The sequence below is a fragment of the Betta splendens genome, chromosome 8 (genome assembly GCF_900634795.4).
Source record: "Betta splendens chromosome 8, fBetSpl5.4, whole genome shotgun sequence".
Lineage (NCBI taxonomy): Eukaryota > Metazoa > Chordata > Actinopteri > Anabantiformes > Osphronemidae > Betta > Betta splendens.
The window spans coordinates 9,185,267-9,205,713 of NC_040888.2; the positions used below are offsets into that span (position 1 = coordinate 9,185,267).

Consider the following 20,447-nt stretch of genomic DNA (forward strand, 5'->3'; position numbering starts at 1 on the left):
CTGGGGCGTTTCAGCAAGCTGCACTTCCCAGTGTGTCCGCTAGAGGGCAGACCGATGTTAGTCATAAACGAAAGAAAAAGACAAACATTTTGACATATTTTTTCACATATTTTTATTGGAGTTTTGACGTTTTCTCTTTAAACTGAATTTCACAGTAGTCTTTTTATTTCTTTATTATTTGTCTGGTTGTAATTGATCCTATCAGTAAAGGAGGAGAGTTGCTCAGGTAAATCAGCATTCACAGTCAAACCTTCATACATTATAACAACATAACTTTTTTGTTTTTTATCTCTTTTTCATAAATGCTGTTGTCATTATAACAACTTTAAGGTTTTTTGTTCTTTTTCAGATTCAAAAATAGAAAAGGTAAATAATAAACATTCCATTGAAATATATTTTATACAGTTCTTGATTCTTTGAATTCTTTTCTCTTCAGTGACAAATTGATATCCAGCATCAGTCTTTGTAGCACGGACCCAGTCGTCGGTGGAGGGAAGCCTCTCGTATTCTTGTTTTCTCCGTCTCATCGAGTGGACACACACATAGTATGCGGTGTGGTATCATCTGGTTATCAGCTGACCAACAGAGTCAGCGACATAACTTTAATAATTATAATCCAAGTTCATTCTCCCTATTTATATTTTCAGATGATATAAATCTGCAGCATTTGGAAAATGAACAAGAGAAGGCACAGCAACATGAGGGATGAAGTGAGGAGACAGGACAGGTGGTTCTGTTGGGATGTGAGCATCAGTGATACAGTGAGAGCTTCAACACATGTTCAGGAAAAATGGCACCACTCAAAATGCTGCACTCGATTTCATACACACACCAAAGGCAAGTACCAGCACTGGGAGGTTTCTGGAAAACCATGATTGGACTCATGAAACTGAGCCTGGTTTGATTCCAGACAGTGGTTCTGTTACACTGCTGTGGTGAAAATGCCCTTAGGATCAATGACGCGTGAGCTAATGCTTGTCCACTGTCAGAGGAGAAGACAAGAACATTTGTGTGAGACTTCTCTTCACGCGTCTATGTTAAAGTCATCATCTGAAAGTTTCCCACACATGCATTTTGAAATCAGTAAAAAAAAAAAAAAGAAGAAAAAAACAAGGACAAAGGTGCAAAAAGAAGCAACTGAAGAAAGAGGTGGAGGAGGGGGAAGAGGAGCCAGCGATGGATAAGAAATGTGAGTAGGTGTTTGGATCCGTAGCTCAGAGGTCGGCTACAGCCTGACAGGATGCTCGGTTCCCCTCCATCAAGACTGAAAACCAGCCCACTAGAAACTGACAGAAGGAATAAATAAGCACCTCAGATGTTTAGGGTCAAAGCCCCCCAGATGTGTTGACCAAATGAAGCCTAACCAACACCCCAGAAGAGTCTGTAAAGAGGTCAGAGGTCAACAACAGGACACGAGTGTTTGCCACTGTGTGACGCAAAGAGGAACCAATGGAAGACGACCCAATAATAATAAAAATAATGATGCATGTTGACAAACAGTGAAAACCTCAGGGCGTCTGCAGTGAAGTTCATGGTTCCTCCACAGGACAATGACCTCTTCATGACCTCACTCTTATTAACAAGCGTCTTTTCCACAATATATGTATTCATTATTACTTTTGTCAGCTTCTTGTCGGGTTTTCTGTCTTTGATGGAAGGTGCAACAGTTCCATGGTTGTGTCAGTGCTGCGTCTATGATGCAGACTAACTGCAACGTCACATTATCTTGTTGTTCTAACTTGTCTTAACTAAAAATGCATTTTATGCATCTAGGTTATGACGATACGTCTAGGATAAATATCACCTTATTGCTGTTCAGAGATGCTCTGGGTTTAGCTGCTGGCTAAAGCCTAATGTCAAGATGGCTGCTGGGTCCATCTGATCGGGCTGGACTCTGAAATGCTCCTCAGTCTGCTCAGCGTGTTGCTACAGCAGCTTCTGTCCCGGGTGAAGAAGCTCACGTGCTGCTTGGCGGCTTCGCTCCTGAATGTTGGCGGTTTAGCCTCGTACGGTGTGAACAAGCATGGCGGCAGCAGAGACTGTTGTGAAGCACAATGACGGAGACACGCTTCCTGGACCTTCTCATGTAGTTCTGTGGTTCTGTTGGACTGGGTTGGCTTTCTACGTGTTGTAGTTCTTTGAAGGAGGCCCGTTCCTGGTTCCGGAGCCTGACCCCCCCAGATCACCAGCCATGCATAGATGTTCTGATGAAGCTACAGTCGATGGATGGCGCTCGTTTGGAGGAGAAGACACAGACTGAGAACATCTGGACTTTCCTCCCCTCACACTTGCTACAGTTTATTCTTGTGCCAGAACGTGCTAAGAAAACGTATATAAGAATAAACTTGTATGGTGAATGTGACAGGAAATGGAAATGTGACACGTGCCGAGCGAAGCAAATGTAAGAACGTGTGACCTCCTGCGTGAGTGTAGGATCCTGTGGACAGGGGATTTCTGGGTTTAGAGCCCTTTTAATAATCAGGCAACACAAACCCCTGATAAATGTCTCATGGCCACCGACTTGTGAACAATTCATTTCTCTGCCAAATTGTGCATGTTAGTATATTTATTAGCCAGTTAGCTTTAGCTTTTAGATGTGTCACGCCTCTTCGTACTGTTTTCATATCACTACGTCAAACAGACCGGCCGCTGTTTAGTCCAGAAGATCCAGACGAGAATAAGAAACTAAAAGTCAACATTCATACTGAAACAGGGCTTAATGACACAAAGAGAGAATCCATGTGAATGACCAACATTCAAAGAGGAGTCAGATCTGTTTCCTGCTGACATTCATCCCCCTCCGCCTCCTCAAACAGCCGCTGTCCCTCGAATTAAGGATCTTATTGAAATCTCACAGTTAGTGCAAAAATATATTTTCCCACAGCAGCTTGATGACAGGAATATTGGACTAACCATATTTGAACACATAGAGCCAAGATGGCTGCCTCCAAAACAGGGTAACGCGGATGCTTCATGCCCACTTCATTCTAGCAAATCTCTGCAGATGTCACCAAGCGGTGGACGCAGCCAATATGAATGTTGGTAAAACAGCAGGTTCAACTCCTGCTGAGAGACTTTAACACACTCGTCAGCGTCTAAGCTAGTGGAAGAAACCCTGAATCACAAGGCAGCCATCTTGTGTCTTTTCACCTGAGGAAGGAAATACACCTGTGTCCATCATGTGTTGATTAAATGCAATCATTACCTTTTCCTTTTTAATTCCTGACCCCAGATCTGCTGGCCTGCCAAACCATCAACTTTTGGATGCCAAGGTCGAGGAAAAAAGCAAGGAAAGGGACAATGCAGATTCAAATCAATGTAATCAATGACATCTCAGATCTGATGCACAGTTTAGTTCCACATCAGTTAAAGTCCTGGATCCAGATAGTGGCACAGACGCACGCAGCTGCCTTTGGAAAGAGTTACAAAGAAAGTTTTGGTAAAAGGTAATTCGAGGAAGAAAAAGAGAAGAGCAGCAGCCAGGTAGTAGAAGAAGAAGACAACCTCCGAGTAGCGATAAATACTTGCACTTGAAGCAAGAAAAGGAAACAGGCTCATAGTGAAGAAGTGTGTGCTGCCGTCCCTTCTTCACGACAATTCAAAGGAGACGGGATCTTTTAACATAACCAGCTCTTTGCCGTCTTTTGCACATCATATAATTTAGTAAATTTTCTATTCTCGTCAAATTGTAGCCCTGCTATTGTTCGAAATGGCTCGCAGACGTCATGCAGTATATTCATGCTGATAAACAAGGTCAGAAAATGCATTTGTAGTCTTTAGCTTCTGAAGACGCTCTCCTGCTGCTGACACCTGCTCTCTCCTGCTGTGGGACGGGACCCGGGTCTCCGCCTCGTCCCTGTCATCCTGCACCAGGAGACGCTTCGGGGCTGAAACAGGGGCTCCAACCGTGTCGATAAGAATGACTTTGCATTGACTTTGCTGGGTAGAAAAAGGAATCTATGGTCTCTCTGGCTTCTCGTGGACTACATCCTCGTTAAATCCGCCGATCGCATCTCTGAGTTCCTTTCTTCAGGTTTTAATTGCTTTCATTCATGCCATGCAGATTTGCTAAAGAGAAGGAGCAGCGGTGCTGAAATGCAGGAGGAGGCGTAAAGAGAGAGTAAAAAAGGAGTCGACTGATCCTCCTTCCTTCCTGTTTTAAGCAGATGTTGTGGCCACTTTGGAGTCTTTGAGGGTCTCTGTTCAACAAAGCTGGTTGATCCATCCACATATGCATCTTTGGGTTCAATTCCATCTCTTGGTGACTTTAAAAGTGACATTCGACCTCGACAGGCCTTTAAAATAACGACGGCCCACCGTCCATGTGTGATATGTATGAGTAGACTCAGCAGGTCCTGGAAGGGCGGCCTGTCTGTAGCAAAGACTCAGCTTGCATAGTGAGTTCACACGATGAAATGCTCTCAGATTCAGCGAATGCGGCTTCTGGAAGTGACGGCGGTTTCGTAAAGCGACGGGAGGCGTCAGCGACGAACCCAGAGCATTGGACGGTCGCGGTCCTCTTTTCTCCCTATGTTCCTTCCTGGAGTGAATGCCTTTAAGGGGGATGGAGGAGCGGGGCTTTAGGGGTTATTGCTTCCCTCTTGTAGCTGGGTGTGAGGCTGAGGGGCAGTGAGGGCGCGATTAGAAACTCAGCACTGGAAGGACAAGAGAAGACAAGTCAGTAAATGCTCCCGAAGCTGTGACACATCACGGCTGAGGCCGACTGTGGCCGGATGGACGCTGGCTACGGGCTTAGATCACAGTATTCATGTAGTCATAGGCCTGATGCTGGTGGGTCAGAGGTGGAGTTTAATTGGGTTAATAAGTGAGTTAATGGTTTGGTTTGTTGTCACATAACGTCTCCCAGTGCCTGATGTTACATTAGTAAACTGGGATAAAATAATAATAATCGTCCTAAGAACGATGTAAACAGTCTCTCTGAATGTATAGAAATAAAATTTATTTACAAAAGATTTCCACTGACCTCTGATATTTACAGTTTTATTGTAAATTTATTAAAGGTTGACTCGAAACATGGATGAACGTTTCTGATCTGTAGCTGACGTCGGCCTCAGTTCAGTTTGGTCGGCGCAGTTTGAACGTAGCAGATACTGAACGCTCTCATGTTTTGATGGTACCTGGTGAAACCCAGTCCAGCAGCCACAGACGGTTCTGAGACGTATGAATGGGTCAGTTTTAGCAGAAACAGGTTATTTTACCCAGAACGTTTGTAGAACTCTCATCTATTCCTATCAGCCGGTATAAACGTTGTGTTCACTAACATCAGCTCTGAGATCAGTTTTACTTTGGGGCCAATGTGACGCCGGCTCACTGGGCGTTTGTACCGTCGTTCACATTTGACATTGGTTCTCGACACTGTGGTTGTTTTACAAATGAAACTTTGAGTGGCTTCGCTGTAACAAGGCACAAACACATAAAAGCAAGACTTCACCACAGCTCAGCCAACATGCAAGTACACAACAACACAAAACGTGGAATAGACGCACACACACACACACACACACGCTCGCGTCCTCTGAGGGCTGCTCAGTCCTCTGATGTGACTAAGAAGCTGCTGACGACCATCAGACATCAAAGTCAAAGACTTGGTAGAATTCGGACGATGTCAGAGGTCAAAGTTCAACGCAGAGGATTGCAGCCAACCAGGACTGAGTCAGAATCCAGACCAAGAGCTGAGCGCGGAGCGTCTCAGTTGGTGTGTTCTGCACAGACCAGACCTCGGCCAAATGCGTTCAGCTGGTTTTCATCCCACGCTCGCTTTCGCGCACTTTTTTTTTTTGCGACTCTTTTGCGTTTGGCCGGATGTTAAACTCCAAATGCGGCTGTGGGATAAAACGTTGGTGGGAGCTGTCTGACCCAGGTGTGGTGCACACGGAGAAGGAAATGAAAAAGGACCCGACTGACACAGAACCACAACACAGGAAGCAAAGGAGCAACGGGGATCACACATCCTTACACTGGAGGGACTTTAGCTTCTTCCTTCCTTCCTTCCTTCCTTCATTCCTTCCTTCCTTCCTTCCTTCCTCACCACCACACTTTTCTGTCTCGCCCCAACTTTTCCTCCATCTCCTCCCTCTGACGCCGCTCGGCTGAGCGTCCACTCAGAACACACGTCACCTCCTCCCCACGTACAACACACAACATGGAGCCCAGTCTTTATTTGTCTATGTAAGCGGTCATGTCCGTTCCCGTCTTCGTCCGCGGTAAATCCAGTGTCAGGCCTCCGTTTTCAATCAAATCCATAGTGGCTTTCAGTCAGAGACTTAAAGGTGGAGCAATGGGTGAAAGGTCTCACAGAGAAAACGGACACGTGGAGAGAAACAGCACGTACGTAACACAAAGAGAAGACATGAAAGCACAACAGACACAGAGACGACAGCGGCCTCCTGCTTGTCATACAGCACATGTGAAGAGGGAGCCGCTGAGATACCTGAGTTGGGAATGGATGGAGCCAGCGTTTTGTCACATTTCTCACTGGGAACTCGTGGTTCATTCGTAATCTCACTGAACTAAAGTGTCACTCGTGAGGCAGAGAAGACACAGAAAGCTGAAAAACATCCTGAAGCAGCTTAGACAAGAATCGGAACAGCACAGGACACGAGTGTGGAAGTGAAACAAGGATGGGACAGACTGTGGTGATGGGTGTCATGAGGGGGATCGCTCCTCTTTATACAGAGGAGGAATCAAGGATGGTGGAAGAAGCTGGATTGAGTGTTTTGTCATTTCTTAGCATTAGTTCACAGTTACTGCTTCTTTTTGCATAAATCTGATAAGCACAGGGCTTTCAGAACAGCTCTCTGTGAAAAGATAAGCAAAGAAGAGGAAAAGAAATCAGAAGCTACGATTGTTAATATGTCTCTTATCAGAAGCAGCTAAACCAGAGCTGTCAGAACCCCAGACCCCCCCACCCCCCTCCCCCCGGCCGCCGGCTCTGCGTGTCGGCATGCATCACGTCAGCCTCCACCTCCTCCTGCATCCAGAGGTGTTTTAGTCCCGCATGCTGCGTTAGTGCATTCGTATGCTTCCACTCACCACTCTAGTATCTAAGTAATATATACACATTCATGACTGAGGCTCGACCTCCTCGTGGACTCGTGTCAGGACCTTATTGCTTGTGAGGGGAGCCCATGCAGATTCATCTACATATGTACAGGACAGTGTCATGACGAGGAGACGGATGGATGACGACACACGATGAAATGATGTTAACGTGTGTGCGTGTGTGTGTGTGTGTGGGTCCAGGGATTGGAGGGATTTAAATGATTTCCCAGTGGGGGAGACTAATCCTAATCTACCAGTGGTTTCAAGTTTCCAAATCCTTCTTCCCACTTGGTTCTTCTGAGGCAAAACTGTTACACGGGCTCAACCCGGAATCAGATGACAATAATGTGGCGTTAATGTGAAAACTTGTTATTTTGGGAAAAGGATTTATTGCCGAGAGATGAAAATGATGGAGCTTGTCCTGAAGAGTGGAATCCCACGGAAAGGGCTGATCCTGGAGCAGCGGGTCGGAGCATCACATACCCCTTCATGGTGAACTAAGCAGTGTTTAGTTCATCTGCTCATTCTAGAGTCTGCACCTCATTCATTACACGAATAACATCAAAGACATTTTTCTCTCGGCAAAAAAATTCACAGATATTTTTCCCAAAATGTCAAGTTTAACATTTTCATTATCTGCTCACCTGGTTCTCATTCCTCCCAACAGTGAAACCGTAGAGAATCCCACTGTACTGTAGAGCTTCATGAAGCCATGATACCAGTGATACCAGTAATACCAGTGATACCAGTCAGCCATCTGACTGGGCTGGAGGGTTTGGAAAATCCTTTATAAGGTTTCAGGATGAAAATATCAAAATGATTCTTGGCTTTAACCTTTGTTACTTTTACTTTCTTAGTTCTAAAGAAAGAATGAAAAGGTTTTGGTAGGAGAGAAACCAGGCGAGAGCAGCTGTTTACAACAAACCAAATGTCATCAACAGTAAAAATCCCAATCAAATCAAATACAAAAAATCTGAGACATGTCAAATCAAACAGTAAAATAAGTTCTAGACAGTAGTTCTATCAGTGAAAGTCAAAGGACATGTGTGCATCTGAATACAGAGGTAGATGAAGAGCACACACACACACACACACACACACACACACACACACACACACACACACACACACACACACACACACACACACACACACACACACACACACACACACACTCTCTGACCCCGTCTCTTTCATTCACATTGCATATTTCTGGGTTTGTAACGTCTCTCTCTCTCTTCCTGCTCGCCGTTTCTTCTGCCCTTGTGCCGTTTCTCTTCCGCTCTTCTTCTACCAGGGGCTGTCGCTCCAGTATCCGTTCACGGTGCCTCCTACTGAGCAGTCACAACCGAAAACAAAGAGAGATGGACGGACAGGAGAGCAGGAGGGTCGGGGCAGGAGAAGAGGGGTTTGGGGATGAGCAAAACAGGGAAAGAGGAGAAGCCAAGGGAGAAAACTAAAAATATTGCCAGTAGCTGCTGGGTCTCATTGGAGTCAGTGCAAATAGAAACCTTGGTGGTGGTGATGGTGGCGAGATGAACCATGCTTCTCATTTAGGCTCAATGAAGCTTGTTCAGACAAAGAGAAAGTTCATTATTGCGTCAGGATTATGGAATAACATCATCAGGTGACTGATGCAAGTCTGATCAAGTCTGATCTCACAGTAAAACACCAAGTGGGTCCGCGTCCACTGGACCTCGGCTAATCATTGAATGAAGCACCTTAAACATACGAGACCTGATCCCAGGACGAAGCAGATGAGAGATGATGAAGGCAGCATGTGGACACATGGAGGCATCAATGTTATTATTATTATTATTATTATTACAGCTACTGTCTGATCGTTGCTTCTTTTGTGATATTTGCGCCACCACTGGTTTGGTTTTTTGACCCCTTGAGCTACTGGAACCAGTTCATCGTGGGCTAATCTGATCTGATCCAGTCGGTCGGTTCTAAAGTTCTCTGACCACCTAAATGCACAGTAATGAGCAAATGAACGTAGACACTGACCATAAATCACTGAACAATAAAACTTGCCTTTAACATTCAACTAGTCCAGTAAGGAGCTGATCTAAACCCGTTGAGTCTCATGTTGCTGTCTTTGGTGCCTGTTGAGCTGAAACCCTTTGACTGATTTACCTCTTTTCAGATGGTTGAGCTCATCGGACCAGTGTTTCCCGTCCTTACTGCCAGGCCTTGACCTCAGGGTCCTACAGCTACCCGCCTCCTACCCGAGCATCCCTGCTTCCTACCGCTGCCCATGCAGCCACCTCCGCGGGTTCGTCTAAAAGGTTTAGCTCCTTCTACTCAAAGCTACAGTTGCTGTCAGTCTGCAGGTTCACAGGGTACAACATGCACACTGCAGTAATAGGTTATGTTCTACATATGTCTGAATGTGGGCACTGAGCCTAAGGTAGAAAGAAGTCTCTTATTTTGAAGTATCAGTCTTAAAGCTTTGAAGTGCAAGTGCGGCTGAGAACGAGCAAAGATGAGCGAGCGCTAATTGACCTATCGGCTAATCTTCAGTAAGCATCTATTTCTGCTTCTTCGCTAAAGCTCGGCCTGTTGTATGGTGCAGGATGGAGCCATGTGCTGTAGTTGCCAGACGACTCATGGTGATGGAGGACAGAATATGAGATGCTTGTTCTACGCTAACGCTAGGCTTTTGTCTCCTTCATCATCGGTAACTATGTGTCTATGCTACAGGATGGAAGGGATGGGCGAGTGGCACCGCCTGAGGCCAGGCGGCTCGAAGGGCTCGAAGGTGGAGTTGGTGATGGGGGTGAAGCGCAGCGGGGCACCCGTCATCCCAGAGATGTTATTGAGGCTGCGCGACTTCTCATAACCCGTGGCTACAGAAACATATCACACACAGGTCAAAGGTCACAGCAGGGTTAGGAAGCATCACAGCAGTTATTAGCAAATCAAAGATTTTGTGAGGTGAGAGGATGTTCATGTAGAGAATGCGATGGAATCGTGAGGCGCGTCATGACATAAACCGTTTGTTACAGTTACAAGCATTAGTGGAAGAAAGGAAAAGAAACCAGCACAAACGCAAAAGATAGAGATGAGAGAAGGTTGGAAGAAGACAGACAGATGGCGGGAGACGAGCAGATGGACAGACAGACAGAGACAGGACAAAACAAGAATATGGGTTACGACAAAGTCTCCGTAGACGTCGAGGCGCGATCTGCAGAACAGGGAGCCGAGCGCAGTGGATGCACCTGGAGCGCACAGCCACTGCACGCTGGCTCTACAGGCCCCAGTCCTCTGGAGCTGAGCACAGTCCCACAGTCCTCCCTCGGGCCGCACGCACACATGCACCCGGCAGGAGACGGGTTCCTGCTTTTACCTGGAGGCCGGTGCGGCTGCTCGCTCGCGTCTGCGTGCGCTCAGTGTGTAGCGGTCTGTGTGTGAGTCGTTGGGGCGCTGCGTCTCCACACCTGCAGTGGATCGGTGGTTTGTTGGGGACATTCCATCGCCGGACATGTGAAAACTCCAGCGCTGCCTCTTTGTGTGAGAGCTTTAACTTCCTCTGGTTCTAGTTTGAGCTTCAACCCAACGTTGAACGCACTTCGCTACGCATCCTGTGCATGGAGTGTGAGGCGCTGCTCAGAGCGTCATGGGTCCAACATACTGTACTGTAGCGCGGTGACACATCTGGGTCACCGTGTTCTAGAGACCCGGCTGGTTAACACACTGCTGGTCCATAAAGCAGCTCACACCGTGCTCTGGTTGCAGATGGAGCCACAGGAATAAATCAGCAGCACTGCAGCTCTTAGCTGATTGGGACCCGCGCACACGCACACACACGGTGGTGTTTGGACCGGATCAGCGCGTAGCACAGATCCCGGTGCAGAGCCTGCTTCTGGTGGCGCTCACTGCACCACCGAGTGGGGCTGGAGGTGCTTAGCATCGATAATGAGCAGCTCTGCAGCAGATGCAGCTACGCCTGTGATCGCGTGTCATGCTCATTTCATCTTAGAACATCCTGCAGCTTGGATTAATGATGCCTTCACTGACTGAGCGGCGCCAGGCGGCCATGCAGTGTTCATGTAATTACTTTATCCAGAACTGTCTGCAGAAGCGGCTTCACGCAGCAGCCACTAATCCCTTTTTCCTGAGTTATGGAACTTCAGCCAGTTGCACCAATGAATGTAGAAGTTAACAGAAATGCACAAATGCAACAGTAACAGTAACAACTAGGATTAAATGGCAATGGTGTGTATTTTTGGAAGCGTGTTCTGAATAATCAGTCATTTCTATAACTGGTTGCTGATGCTCAGTGGGTTCGTTTTCGCACTAAATCCTGAAAACTGTGTTGTGTCGTTGGTCGAACGAACGAATGAACAAATGAATGGTGTGTGTGTGTGTGTGTGTGTGTGTGTGTGTGTGTGTGTGTGTGTGTGTGTGTGTGTGTGTGTGTGTGTGTGTGTGTGTGTGTGTATTCGGCCTTGGGTTCTGCTCTGGTTTTTGTGGCTAAATAGCATCCGATGAGTCAACGTGTGAGAGTTTGACCAGATTGATAAAAGAAGACAACAGTTCTTCTAATGCCATAAGAGCATTTTCATGGTTTAAAAAAGTCAGTCTTGGTCTTACTCAAACCCAAAGCTAGTAGCTTTGCTAGCTAGTAGCCAGGTGAGCTGGTACGTAACTCAGCTGGTACGTGGGTCAGTCGGTAGCTCTGCTGCTAGCTTAGCTGGTACAGTAGCTTAGCTGGTACAGTAGCTTAGCTGGTACAGTAGCTTAGCTGTTGCTAGCAGCATATTTTATTTGTTAGCGCAGCAGTGCCTTTGTGTACATACCTCCACTCAGTCAGACTTTAGTAACACAACGCAGGTGGAGAGACTGAGGAGGATAGCCTGAGGATGGGATGGACAGACCAGTGTTAGAGTGGGATGGGAATAGAAGATGGGAAGGGAGGAGCAGGGGGAGGAGGGGATGATGGGAGAGAGAGGCAGTGGACGGGTTCTAAAATGGTACAACATGCTAAAGTCAAAGGTCAACGTAACTGGGTTTGAACGGTGCTGGTGTTTCTGGCTCCATTGTATTGTTGGGATTTGGCCTCCAGCTCCACCATCACATTTTTTAAACATTGTTACAGTACACATGCAGTAACTTCACTTAATGAGCTGTTAGACAGCATCTAGTGCGTAGTGATACTTTATATCATACTGAACACAAACCAAAATACTAATAACAGGCTAAAAGTATTTAACAAAGGTTTTTTGTGCCTGTCACGATTAGATGTGGTATTTTTTAAGAAGCTACTAAATCAGAGGAAATATTTTTCTTGGTGAATATTTTTAGTGGAGGTTGTACTTAAATAAACCACAGTGGGAGCCAGCTGATTGTTGGTTTTAGTCTAGTAGTGTACAAAAACCACTGGGACTCTCACTAATAAACAAATTGTATGGTTTCTGCCCAAAAATAGAGAGGGAGGTAGTTTGGAGGGGAGGGAAGGGGGCGTGAGGAAGAAGGGGGAGGAAAGGGACAAACACAGAGCAAGTATCATCTCAGCAACAATCCACATGCACCCAACAGATCAACATGTGGATCTCACACCTTTATGTCTTCACATGTTGATCTGAGATTGTCATGAAATAATATTTGCATCAAAAACAGACAGTAATACTCTGAGTTGTTGTTATACCATCCATACATATGCATCACGTATATGTATGTGACATTTGACAGCTCGTTCACAGCTGAACACACCAAGAGAGAAAGACAAAGGGGAAGAACCCAGAGGAGAATGGAGACAGAAACAAACCATAAAGACAATGATTCTGCAGAGACATGAACGTGAAGCGCGTTAGTAAAAAGGAGGAGATGAGACGTTCGTCTGTTAAGGGCGTGTTCACTAAGCCAGTGAGGAAGCTGGTAGAGACACTGTAAGAGGGAGTCGTAAAGCGGCGCGCTGGTGTAATGTGCAGCATCGGCCTGCGGGGGCAGCAGCAGCAGCACTGCACCATCTCTGCTCCGGCTCTGCAGGTTCATCCTCACATCTGTGCGCACTCCCCGAGATTCATCACATCCTGAGACAAGACTGCGGGCTGAGATCCTAGACCCTCCAGCAACGGAGCTGCCTCAGCTGCTTCCACATGGAACATGGAGCAGCAGGGCTGGGTTTAAGTCCCGAGCAGATTGTATGAGTGTGACTGAGCCTGACCAGTGGACAGTGTCACAGCGATGCTGAGGCTGAGAGTGGACCATGATTTAGCTCAGAGCTTCAACGATGACCTGGTTTTAACTCAGATCACACGACAGCATCATCCTCTGATTCATAGCGGAGAGAGTGCTGTTCTTCACTGCTACATAACGGAATGTGGGCAGTTACTTAACATCTTTGGTAAAAGAATACAAAGTTCTCTCCTCTCACTTGTTTATAGTCTACCACTAAAAGATTGGGACTAAACGTTAGCGACTTATTTTCCTTTGCTTAGTGAAAACACTTTGCTGACACCAGGTGCAGTGAGTTTGCCTTCAGGCTCCTTTGCTCCACCCGTCTCTGCTGGAGCCTCAGATGTAAATAACAAGTTACCTCCCAGCAGAAATAACTGACTTTCGCTGGCTATGAGTCTCTACTTCCTCCACTTAGTTACTGTGGCTTTAATGATCCACTCTGCGTTGACCAATGTCCCGTCCGTGGAATTTCTACGACTAATCACATTTTTCTCTGTTCTAGTCATAAACTTACGCGCGACAATCAATAACGCAATCAAACGCCAAGCCTTAATTCACGACACTTTGTCGCAGAGTCCGCTGTCCGCTGTTTCCGTAGCAACAGGGGGGAGATGGAGAGGGAGTGAAAAAGCGAGGAAGAAAAGAGTGAGTGAGAGAAATCAACAAACAAGGGATGTTACAGTAAGACATACAGACAGACAGACAGACAGACAGACAGACAGACAGACAGACAGACAGACAGACAGACAGACAGACAGACAGACAGACAGACAGACAGACAGACAGACAGACAGACAGACAGACAGACACTATAATGCAGAACTAGACTAAGGCATCAGATAGTTGCAGACTCAGGACCAGGAGCTTGTGGATGCAGTGTGCAGCTCGAGTCTTTCCTTCTTCCCACCTCTCACATTTAACATTAAAGTGGCAGCGGCGACCTCGTCGGGCCTGTGATAAAGGAGGCAGGAATGAAGGAAAGAAACGCGTCGACGAGGACCTGGAGGAAGCGGAAGCTAGCGACCGGTTTGAGCTGTGTGTTCTTGAACGTGCCTGGTTTACGGTGTCTTGATCAGCTGCAAAGATGTGTTAACTAAAGAAAAGATAGATGAACCACAAACCGGAGACGTTGCAGAGAAAAACAGAGGCAGCCGCCGTGCGAGTCCCACGTTGTCCTTCCACGCGGCTCTTACTTACCTGGACGAGCGTGTGACGACCTGCTAGGCGGCTTTTCTCAGCCTGACGCAGTCAGACGCGGCGCGGCTACAGCGGCTCATTGTGCTTTGGAACTGAGATTTCGAGTTTTTCAGTAAATCACACGAAATTGTTCCCTGATTGATCCAATTGGCCCCGAACTGTCTGTGGGCACCTGAGCTCAGTTCCAGAGGAAAACAGGAAGGGGTCCAACCAGTCAGTCAGCAAGCTGGTGGGGCAACAGGCCGGCGGTCTGAAGCGGCCACGTTCACTCTGGCACTCAGCTTGAAGGTGCAAAATTCCCTTTTCTCCCTCATCACTGCCAAACACAAGTTCAACTAACCTGATTCAACCAGGCATCATCTCACCATCAAGTCCTGGGAAATGATTCTGCATGTTTCGCCCATCCCCAATCAGAGCCCCCCCCACCAACCACCCACCCACCCCACCCATCTATCTGTAAGTACCAGAGTGAGAAGAGACCGGGTGAGAGGACGAGAAGGAGGAGGAAGAGGAGGAGCAGGAGGAAGGGAAGACAGCTACACACAGAGAAGGACAGACACAGACAGGAAACAAGGAAAATGGAGAAACAGACAAACAGACAGATGGATGTAACACAGACCAACAAGAGCATGAGCTGACAGAACCTGGGGAAAGACACAGTGACACATGAACCTGCGCCCTTGCTACAACATGCACACGGTCCCACCAAGTCCAGCTGCCAAACACTCGTCCTGTGGAGCAGGAAGTGGAGGCTGGAGTAAATGTGTGTGTTTGTGTCGTCGCAGTGTCTGAGTGCGAGACGGAACGTTTCACACAAAACACGGGTCAAGGTGATTCTCGCTGATATGGCAACAAAGTAATTAACTCAAAACGATGGAAAAATGTGAAACCACACACACACACACACACACACACACACACACACACACACACACACACACACACACACACCCTTTAGCATGCAGCATTGTGCATTTAACCTGTGTGTGTCTGTCACGTCTTGTGCCTCATGTACTTCTTTCTCATCTTTAGTTACTTTTTGTTTTTCTAATTTGTCCCACCCTGTGTTTCTGTCCGTCTTCTCTCTCTCCTTTCTTCCGTTCGTTCCAGTAATAGCAGCGGCTAGTATCATTTTATCTCACATCTCTTTGTTTTTACATTTTATTTTTCTTGCATCTTCATTGTTTCAAATTTATTTCAGTGAATATATTAATTGAGAAAATGCTAATGCTAATGCTAATTCAGGCGCATTTAAATGGTTGGATATTAATGTGTTGTCCCAGTACAGACTAATTTTGTCTTATATAATCAAATTATTTATTCATTTAAAATCCAGCCAATAAACATTTAAACTGAATATGTGGTGTGAATTACTTGATCTAATCTTGTGCAGTTTTATTTTGTTGTGATCAAACACGATCTAATTTGTTCTAACTTCATCTAAATGTGTCTTTGGTGACTAGATTAAAGCAGATCTATTCTTAAAGCCTAATTATTCAAATATTCAACTCCAATGCAATCTAATGTAATCTAGGTTTTGGAGCTTGAAGCTGCTCATATCTGATCCAGTTGATTTTTTTCAACAACTGTCTGCTCTGTCTGGATCCACTAGAGGGACATGTTGTACTGTACTCTCATATGGGATCAACCTGCAAACACATGATAGATGCATGAAAGTAGATTAGAGGGTTCATACTCTGATTTACAACGTTGCTTCCTGTGATCGTGCACAAGAAAGTTTCATGTGCAAACCAACGGGTCCCTTTAGAGGCTCCGTAGCTCCGCCTGCTTAAATCCAATCAAATGTTGTCTCAATCAGTCAGAACAGGTCTAGTGAGATGTGACTAAAGGGGGCGTCGTGGTTACCTCCATGTTTCTATGGTCTGAACCAAGAGGAACTGGAATGAACACTGAGGTCTTGTTGAAGCAGAAGCCCCTCACGCTTGAACCAGTCCTCACCCAGAGAGGACGTTAAACTGCTAGACCATGACCTATCTGTGTGTGTGTGTGTGTGTGTGTGTGTGTGTGTGTGTGTGTGTGTGTGTGTGTGTGTGTGTGTGTGTGTGTGTGTGTGTGTGTGTGTGTGTGTGTGTGAGCGAGAGACAGAGAGACAGAGAGAAAGAGAGAGAGAGAGATAGAGAGAGAGACAGAGAGAGTTAGTGGAATTAGCATGTGGAGGTCATAGGTTGTATGTTGCAGTTGTTGAAGGGTAGTTTTGGTGTTGGTCAGATGGAGGAACAGTGACACACACAGCAGCCAGCAGGGCAATGAGGAGGGAATCCAACGGTAACGGTCAGAGGAAGAAGAAGTAGAGCCAAATGAAAAAAGCGTGTGATGAGGAGAGAGGGGAGAAAGAAGAAGGAGCACTTCATGAATTCCAGCAATAAAAAGTGAGAAATCACAGTGAAACCGAGTGACAGAGAAGGAGGCAGCAGAACAATGAAGAGGCCTGGTGTGACGGCCGAGAACAGATCGGCCTGTTCTGCCAGATCACAGGAAGCATTTACACAATTAGACAAATGTTTGTACCGTTTCATTTCAAAACAACACACGTCTGTAACCTGAACGACATCATCCTGTCAAAGCCCATGACGAGAGACTGAGCCTGCACTGAAGCCTGCGCTGCATCGTGTCTCTGTGAATGTGAAAATGTGCTCATAGTGGAGAGTTTTAGGTTTATCGTCCGCTGGAAGTGTTTCCTAACAAACGGATTCCTGCAGTTTGAGGAAGGTTAAGATAACGAGGTTCTCCTAAAGTACACACATGTTCATACTGTACATATGGTATGGTTTGATAAACTACAGCTTGTGCTGCTCCTGAATGCCTCACGCTAAGCTCTGCTCTGTAGGAGCAGGTCCAGTCAGTGAGAAGCGTAATCACACATGCCAGGTGAACACACAGCACATAAATAGATAAATATGGTCCGTTAACAAATGAAGGAGCCGCGGCGTAAAGTCATGTTCTGAGATGTAGGAGCTGAGACGTATGAGTGTCGGCCGTCATGCGGTGCGGCTGACCAACATGAGCATGGCGGCGCTCGGCCTCTGCAGCGCTACTGGATCAGAGCCCGGCCCATGCTCATGGTTGTCAATCAAAGGATGGAGGGGGTGGGGTGTGAACGCGTTGCTGTGTGTGTTTTAAGGTGGTCTGTACAGGATCGTGTGCGTTTCGCCGTGTCCCATCGCCGGTTTCTGACTCCACGTGCGCTCACGGGATTCACCCTTCGCGACGTATCGCCCAAGATCATGCACGACACGACTCTCACTCAAGTCCGACTCCCCCCCCTTCCCCCTCAGTCCTCCGCCTCCTCCCCTCTGCCCTCCTACCTTTCCGGACGTTGCCGTCTGTTGTGCGCTGGAACTCCCCGGCGCTCAGCAGGAAGCAGGCTCGGTCGTGGGGGTAGCGCTCGCGGCTGGCGGTGGAGCCGAGGCCCCCGGTGGCCGGGCTGCGCTCGTCCCCGAGCACCTGGTCGATGGTGGGGCAGTCCTCGTTGGCCAGAGCAGCCGCACTGGCAGCGGCGTCACCGTTCTGCTTGGAGTCTGGGAGTCAGCGATGGGGCAGGAGGCAGGGATGGTAGTGTTGAATGGGCGAGAGAGGAGGAGGGAAGGTTCGGATTAGGAAGGAGGAAGGAGGAAAGGAGGCGGGGAAAGGAACCAGAGGGAGCAGGGACAGGAGAAAAGGAAACGTGGACTTTTCCATCAGGTAATAAAGACGGAGAACGTGGAGGAGGAAACGGGAAGAAGAGAAATAAGAGTGGGGAACAGTTTGAGTAAAAAAGCGATTGGGATGAGGGGGAAGGTGAAGGAGAAAAAGATTAATGGTTGGAGGAGTTGTGTGGGTGGGGGTGGGGCAGTAGGTAAGGATGAAAGCATGGAGCAATAAAAATGGAAAAGGGAGATTAGAGCAGAGTGAGGAGCGAGGCAGAGGAGACAAAGGGAGAATCAGGAAGGAGCCTCGCGGAGGTTATCCTGCTCATACACTCACTATGACCAGCAGCCTGCTGGTTCCCAGTATCCACAACTGGCCAGCCTCAAAGCATTCCAGTGTGGCTGCTCTGTGCGTCGCATTGAAGCAGGAGCACGACTTCACGAACGCTGGCCACTCAAAGATACGAACGCTCTACGTCAGCCTCTGCTGTGAAATGTTAGGTACTGTAGGTCTGGTTTGTTCAATGTTTGTGTGAAGTAGAAAGTCCCTCAATTCAGCATTAGGTCTACAAGAAAACACTTTAACACCAAGACTCTGACGCCTTCAGCTTTGGGTTTGCTGCTTGTCCACATCTGGTTTTGGTCCAGACCATTGGTCCATTGGCTGGAGAGTAAAGCTAGAGCAGGAGTACTAATGAGTACAGGTCTACTGATCTGCTGGACTGCTGCTCTACAGGTCTGTTTGATTGCTGGTATACTGGTTTATTGGTCCACATGTCTGCTGGTCTGCTGGTGTACTGGTTTACAGGTCTGTTTGACTGCTGGTATACAGGTCTACTGGTCTGCTGGTCTACAGGTTTACAGGTCTACAGGTCTGTTGGACTGCTGGTATATCGATCTGCTGGTCTACTGGTTTACTGGTCCACATGTCTGCTGGTCTACTGGTTTACAGTTCTACAGGTCTGCTGCACTGCTGGTATACTGGTTTGTTGGACTGCTAGACTGTTGGTATGCTGCTCTGCTGGTCTATTGGTCTACTGGTCCCCAGTTACCCTGACTGCATAGAAGGAAGCCAGAGAACCTAAAGAGACGCGTTCACAAATGGTCGGAGCGTGAGCCATATCAGTGTCAGCTGATCCAGATGTGTCGCCTTGGTGACACGACATCTGTCTAAAACGTGGATTTGGAATCACAAACAGATTTTAGCTTCCTCGACCCAGAGTCGACTCAAATCTATTTTAAGAAGAACGAGGACGTCAAGAAGTTATTTCCAGCTTCAAAACACACTGTCCACGTTGCCGTCCGAGCGTTGCTGTTTTGATCTTCACAGCTGTATATAATTAGTTTTATCAAGTGAAATTACAAATCATTATTGTTAGATAACTGGCGTTCTAGAACGTCATGTGATCTCAGATTGGTTTAACTGACTTCTGCTGCACAACGACTACATTCACTCACATTCAGACCATTTATTATTAAGGACGTCGACCCCCTGCGTCTCGTCAAACTGATGTTTGTTTTGCTCAATAACTCACCTGCCCTGTTGATCTCGATGATTTCCTCCTGGGCCAAGGGACAGTCCCCGGCACCCATCATGCTGCCGGACCCCACCATTCCCGGCCCGATGACGTTGCCCATCAGCCTGTGCGGCGAGGCGGTGGCCATGGCCAGGGCGTCCGGCTTGCAGTAGTTGGGGCTTCCGGGCTGCGGCGCTCGGGGGATGTGCTTGTTCCTCTTCTTCGGGAGCTTCTGCTTGGCCATGGCCAGGGAGTAGTACATGCCAAAGTTGTTGACGATGACAGGCACCGGCATGGCGATGGTGAGCACCCCAGCCAAGGCGCAGAGCGCTCCCACCAGCATCCCCGACCACGTCTCTGGGTACATGTCCCCGTAGCCCAGCGTGGTCATGGTCACCACGGCCCACCAGAAGCCGATGGGGATGTTCTTGAAGACGGTGTGGCGGGCGGCGGTCGGGTCGTCCGGGTCGGCACCGATGCGTTCAGCATAGTAGATCATGGTAGCGAAGATGAGGACGCCCAGCGCCAGGAAGATGATGAGCAGCAGGAACTCGTTGGTGCTGGCCCGCAGCGTGTGGCCCAGGACCCGCAAGCCCACGAAGTGGCGGGTCAGCTTGAAAATACGCAGGATCCGAACGAAGCGCACGACGCGCAGGAAGCTCAGCACGTCTTTGGCTGTTTTGGAGGAGAGGCCGCTCAGCGCCACCTCCAGGTAAAAGGGCACGATGGCCACGAAGTCTATGATGTTGAGGGAGCTGCGGAAGAACTCGGCCTTGTCCGGGCAGAAGATGACGCGCGCCATCACCTCTATGGTGAACCAGATGACGCAGACGCCCTC

General features: G+C 47.6%; 1 protein-coding gene across 10 annotated transcripts in view; it reads right to left on the reverse strand.

Annotated features, from left to right (window-relative positions):
* Positions 1-95: 95 nt before the first annotated feature.
* The window catches only part of LOC114859820 (potassium voltage-gated channel subfamily C member 1-like), a 32,303-nt gene continuing 11,951 nt past the window's right edge, over positions 96-20,447 (reverse strand). The window contains exons 3-7 of one of the 10 annotated variants that reach the window (XR_008695261.1): positions 19,628-20,447; positions 17,772-17,984; positions 16,312-16,440; positions 5,978-6,818; positions 96-4,655 (exon numbers count right to left, since the gene is read on the reverse strand). The exon at positions 19,628-20,447 is cut by the window's right edge and continues 42 nt beyond it. Coding sequence is in view for 5 of the 10 variants with exons in the window: in XM_029157818.3 (XP_029013651.1) it covers positions 9,763-9,914; positions 17,772-17,984; positions 19,628-20,447 (1,185 nt within the window). In the remaining 5 variants the exon portion in view is untranslated. Of the gene's footprint in view, positions 9,915-14,881; positions 16,441-17,771; positions 17,985-19,627 lie in introns of those variants that run through there. The other 9 variants (XR_008695260.1, XR_008695262.1, XR_008695263.1 and 6 more) reach the window with 9 other exon arrangements.